The 6,084-nt window shown below is 39.9% G+C and overlaps 1 protein-coding gene across 2 annotated transcripts in view; it reads right to left on the minus strand.

The window, feature by feature from the left end:
• Nucleotides 1-4,024: 4,024 nt before the first annotated feature.
• The window catches only part of LOC128651629 (zinc finger protein 7-like), a 31,260-nt gene continuing 29,200 nt past the window's right edge, over nucleotides 4,025-6,084 (minus strand). For both annotated transcript variants that reach the window (XR_008401144.1, XM_053704635.1), the window contains exon 5: nucleotides 4,025-5,262. Coding sequence is in view for 1 of the 2 variants with exons in the window: in XM_053704635.1 (XP_053560610.1) it covers nucleotides 4,412-5,262 (851 nt within the window). In the remaining variant the exon portion in view is untranslated. The remainder of the gene's footprint in view (nucleotides 5,263-6,084) is intronic.

The raw sequence follows: 6,084 nt of genomic DNA on the forward strand, positions 1-6,084 counted from the left end.
TGCACTGAGCCACTGATGGCTGAGGATTGGACTGAAGGGATCGGCATGTATTCAGAATATTTAACTTTCTGACCTCCGTCAAGAAAATTTTCATGGATATAGAGTCTATTAGAGTTCCCAGGAAAGGAACCCTTGTCTGTGGAATTAGTGAACTCTTTTCTAGATTCACCTTCCACCCGTGAGTCCTTAGAAAGGACAGAACCATGTCGGTATGAGACTTTGTCAGTTGATAAGACAACGCCTGGATCAGAATATCGTCCAGATAAGGCGCCACTGCAATGCCCCAAGGTCTGAGAACCGCCAGCAGAGACCCTAGAACCTTTGTGAAGATCCTGGGTGCCGTGGCCATCCGAATAGTATCCATCTTGAAGGATGGGACTCTGAGAAACTTGTTTAGACTCTTGGGTTCTAAAATAGGTCGGAATGTTCCCTCTTTTTTGGGAACCACGAAAAGGTTTGAGTAAAACCCCTGCCCCTATTAGTGTATTGGAACGGGACAAATTACTCCCATAGTGGAGAGGTCTTTTACACAACGTAAGAACGCCTCTCTTTTTATCTGGTCTACACACAATCGTGAAAGAAGAAACCTTCCCCTTGGGAGGGAATTTTTGAACTCCAACTGATACCCTTGAGACACAATTTCTAGTGTCCAGGGATCCTGAACATCTCTCATCCAAGCTTGGACAAAGAGAGAAAGTCTGCCCGCTACTAGATCCGGTCTCGGATCGGGGGCCGCCCCCTCATGCTGTCTTGGTAGCAGCGGCAGGCTTCTTGGGTTGTTTACCCTTATTCCAACCCTGGTTAGGTTTCGAGGTGGCTTTGGCTTGAGAATAATTCCCTTCCTGTTTAACGGAAGAGGGGATTCCCTTGAAGTTTAGAAAGGAATGAAAATTACTCTGTCGTCCCCTTTGCTTAGCTGTTTTGTCCTGAGGGAGATGACCCTTACCTTCCGTAATGTCAGAAATTATCTCCTTCAAGTCAGACTCGAATAGGGTCTTACCTTTGAAAGGAATTGCCAAGACCTTTGATTTAGAGGACACATCCGTAGACCAAGATTTTAACCATAAGGCTCTGCGGGCTAAAATGGCAAACCCTGAATTTTTAACCGCCAATTTGGCAATCTGAAAGGTGGCATCCGTAATAAAGGAATTAGCCAGCTTAAGGGCCTTAATTCTATCCATTATTTCTTCTAAAGGAGTCTCGGTCTTAAGGGACTCTTCTAGAGCGTGAAACCAAAAGGCAGCCGCCGCTGTGACTGTTACAATGCAGGCCGTTGGTTGAAACAGAAACCCTTGATGAATATATAGCTTTTTTAGAAGACCCTCCAGTTTTTTATCCATAGGGTCCTTGAAAGCACAACTGTCCACAATAGGGATAGTTGTACACTTAGCCAGGGTAGATATAGCTCCCTCCACCTTAGGGACCGTCTGCCAAGAGTCCCGAATGGTGTCAGCAATAGGGTACATTTTCCTAAACATAGGGGAAGGGGAGAACGGGATACCCGGTCTCTCCCATTCCCTTGTAATAATTTCTGAAATTCTCTTAGGAACCGGGAACACATCAGAATAAGAAGGGACCTCTAAGTATTTGTCCATCTTACTCAATTTTTCTGGCGGGACCAGAGTCACAGTCGTCCAGAGTCACCAAAACCTCCCGTAGCAAAAGGCGGAGGTGTTCAAGTTTAAATCTGAAGGACATGACGTCCGAATCTGTCTGGGGTAATGCACTTCCTGAGTCAGACAGTTCTCCCTCAGACAGGACCTCCCTACCCCCCAATTCAGAGCCCTGGGAAGGTATATCGGAGATAGCCATTAAAACATCAGAAGTTGCAGGGACCACGTGGGCCTCTGTCCTGCTGCGTTTGCCTTGTAACACTGGCAACTTAGATAAAACTTCTGTAAGAGTGGATGACATCACTGCAGCCATATCCTGCAGAGTAAATGAAGTAGACACCGTTGAAGAACATGGCGTCACCTGTGCGGGCGTTAAAGGCTGTGACGCTTGGGGAGAAATATGCGGCATACCCTGAATTTCATCAGTCTGAGGACATTCATTAGATGTATCTTTATTAAAGAAAATTTGTTCTTTACACTGTAAAGCCCTCTCAATACATGAGGGACAAAGCGTAACAGGGGGTTCCACAATGGCATCTAAACACATAGGACATGTACTTTCGTTAAAATTAGTTTTGAAAAAAATAAATAAATAAAAAATTTGCGGAGTACTGTATCTTTAAGGAATGCTATCTGATCGATATATATATGCAGAGAGCAAAATTTCACATTCCCTGTGCGAGGGCCTTAACAAAATAACATACTGGAATAATTTGAAAAAACGACTCAGTCACCTCGCCGCAGCTCCTACCTGCCTTCACACTCAACCTTAACTCCGGAAGCACTGCGCACCTAGTTCGCTTATCAAATACCTCACAAGCGGACTTAGGAGCCCAGAAGGGATGCTGTCCACCGGAACCCAAATAGTAACTGTGCTGTAAGCGCGCAAAACACTAAGACCCGCCCGTCGTGGGCGGAAGCAAATAAACAAACAGTCCTCACAGGAAAAAAAACGCCATGTACCGGAGCTTTTATTAGAAAAAATATTCCGGAACTGTCCCCAGCGTCAGCCACTATAATAAAGCATATGCCGTTATAAAGTATACCCACACAATGCTTCCCAGCGCTTCTAGGCTAAAAGTACAATGCCAGAGTCTGGATACCTCAATAAACATGTGTTTTCACTATATACCCCAGCGCTTCTAGGCTATATCAATGCCAGAATGTCTGGATATTACCCCCTCTGTTAAAGGGAAGTGCTCAAGTTGCTAACCCTCCTCCCTTCAAAATATAACAGATTAAGTACAGTTATTCTGAGATATGCTGCCGCCCCAGAATAAAAAACTGCACTTACCTCCATGCCGAGGAACAGCATGACAGTTTCACAGTGCCAAGAGGTCCACTCTTCCTCCTGAGGTCCTGTGAAAAAACAGAAGGGTCTTAGTTACCATGTCTAAGACCATACACAGAAAGGCAGCACAATCAAGGGAGGCGCAGTGGAGACAAAAATCCACCAGTTCCCTTAGCTTAAAAAGCTATCCAGAAGCTGCTCTGTAATAAAATAGTACACTTTGGCACCATTTAAAAATAAAAAAACTCTTGATTGAAGAAACTAAACTAACACCTCATTTTACCTCTTCCTATCACTAACACAGGCCAAGAGAATGACTGGGTTGGGGGGGAAGGGAGGAGCTATTTATGCAGCTCTGCTGTGGAGCTCTTTGCCTCCTCCTGCTGACCAGGAGGCGATATCCCATAAGTAAGGATGAAATCCGTGGACTCGTCATAAATTATGAAAGAAAGCTTATTAATATAACCGTGTTGGTTTTGCAAAACTGGGGAATGGGTAATAAAGGAATTATCTATCTTTTAAAACAATAACAATTATATTGTAGACTCTCCCTTTAAAGGGATAGTAAAGTAAAAATTAAAATGTCATTATTCCCACAGAACATGCAATATGAAACAACTTTCCAACGTACTCCTACTATCAAATTTGTTCTTCTTTTCTAAATAATACGACAAGAACATCTGTTTGCTTGTTTTTTCCTGTGCTCAGACCAGATAAACACGACAAAAACTACATGAAAACCATGCTATTTGTAGAGGTTTTTTTCACAGATCTTTTCCGTACACCAATACAGAAACGTAATTCAATGCGAAAATTTAAATGTGGTTGGTGACTCAATATTGATGATGACGGTATAATGAGTTTGAATATAGATTTTTTCCCCACATAAAACACCTTTTTTTTTTTTTAATATTCAGATCGAGTGTAAAAATTGTAAAAATCAAATGTACTTCTCATGCTAGGAAGGTTTAGGAGCATGCACATGACTGGAACAATACATGGAAGCAATTTCTAAATTATAGGGTATCTCTATAACAAATAGACTATGAAAACAAAGTGATAAAAAGAGAATTGGAAAAAAAAATTTAAAATATGTTCTGTCTAATGACGAAAGAAAAAATTTGAGTTTCATGTCTCTTTAATATTATTGACTCTTGTACCACTATTTCATATCATTTTGCATATTTTTATAAATTAGCATTTTTAATCACGTTGCATGACTGTTCTTATGGATTGGAATAGACTTCAATCGTACAGTCCTGGTACAATGATATATATGTGATTAGCATAACAGGTTAAAACTGCCTTTAAATTTATGGGGCAAATTTGATAAAGGAGAAATAATGTGTAACATGTAAAGCTTATGAAACTACAATATTTTGGAACAAGTGACTTTTCACAACTTTACAGATCATTCCGCATGTTTTTTGGCAAAGCACAGACTGAATATTAACATTGAGGGCTTGTAATGTATCAGCTACACCAGACCACTCAATAAAAAGTCATTTTACAAAACTCTTGAATGAATCCTCTGGTGTCTAATCAAATGTGAACCGCGGAAAAAACATTTCCCACAAACAGTGCACAAGTAGGGCCTTTCTCCAGTGTGCACCTTTTGGTGCCTAACAAGATCTGAACTGTGACGAAAACTTTTCCCACATTCCCCACAGATATATGGTCGTTCTCCCGTGTGTACTCTCCTGTGTATAATAAGATTTGAACTGTTTATAAAGCTCTTGCCACATTCCTTACACACATATGGTCGTTCTCCTGTGTGTATCCTCTGATGCATGACAAGATATGCACTGCTAATGAAACTCTTCCCACAATCCTTGCAAACATGAGGTCTTTCACCTGTGTGTGTTCGCTTGTGAACAACAAGACTTGCATTTTGCGTAAAACTTTTACCACACTCAGTACATAAATAGGACTTTGATGCTTTGGGAACCATAGCTTTGTTTCCTAGAATTGAGCGAATGTTTCTCCTGCATCCCAGGCAAGTGCAAGTTCCTCCAGCACTGCCTACCCCCCTTGAACATGGTTTCCTTCTGGTGTAAGCCTTTTGTGTGTCTTTTTCTTGAGTTATTGGAATATTCTTTGGTATTCTTCTAAGTCTTGTAATACCACTAGCAGCTGAGATTCTACGGTTAGTTATGGACTCATTCCTTAAGTCCTCCTGCATGGTAGATGGACTTTCTCTTTCTGGTGAGCTTTTGGAATATTCCCCTTGTTGACTTTTTAACCTGGATATACGTTTGTATCTTTTTGCATTATGATCCATAGTATCGTTCATTGTGCAAACTGATGACCTAAGACATTTCTCATGTTCTTCTGTTTCATTTATATTATTACATATGTCTGTTGGGAAAAACAACAAATTTGATGAATATTTTTTGTTAAATTGTAACATTTTTTAATTTTGTATTAAATCATATAGTATTAAATATATAATGAATGCATAGCAGTGCAATCATATTTAATTTAAGATGAACATCTTATTGTTATCCCATCCCATAATACTGTATAGGCAATTATTTCAAAACCCTTTATATTTAGGCTTCTAAAATGTTTTGTGTTTATTAGGAGCTAACAGTCTTCTTGTCATGCTTACAACCAAACTACTAAACTGATTTACTTGTTATCTGTCAGACATGTAAGGACAAAATACATTTAGTGCCATTTGAAAAAGTAATATAGAGATATCAAACAGAAATACAGCTGAAATACAATTTTCAATAATAATTTTGGGCTGTGTGTCTCTTTACTCCAAATCATTAAGATTATTGGGAAAGCTTGATCATTTTGTCATACCATAGTAGTGATTGTAAAATGTTTTATGCAAATTTAGGGCCAGATTACAAGTGGAGCATTATTTAACGCTCCCGCTCGAACGTTAACTCTGCTAGAAGTAAGCTTTTTGTGTGCGTCAGGTAGTGCTCATATTACCAGTCGAAAGTAAAACAGTTTTTGCTTGCGCGCTAGCCTGACAAGTGTAAAAAGCCAAACTTAGACTATCACGTGCACTATAAGCTATTACCCCATAGAAGTCAATGGAGCAAAAAAAAGAGAGAAAAAAATACTACTCAAGCATAAACCTAATCGCATATTCTATGCTAACCCAACATGAAAATGTTAATATTTCACATTCTAATGTTCTTCACATAGCAGAACAAGTTCTAT

This window comes from Bombina bombina, chromosome 3 (assembly GCF_027579735.1).
Source record: "Bombina bombina isolate aBomBom1 chromosome 3, aBomBom1.pri, whole genome shotgun sequence".
Taxonomy (NCBI): Eukaryota; Metazoa; Chordata; class Amphibia; order Anura; family Bombinatoridae; genus Bombina; species Bombina bombina.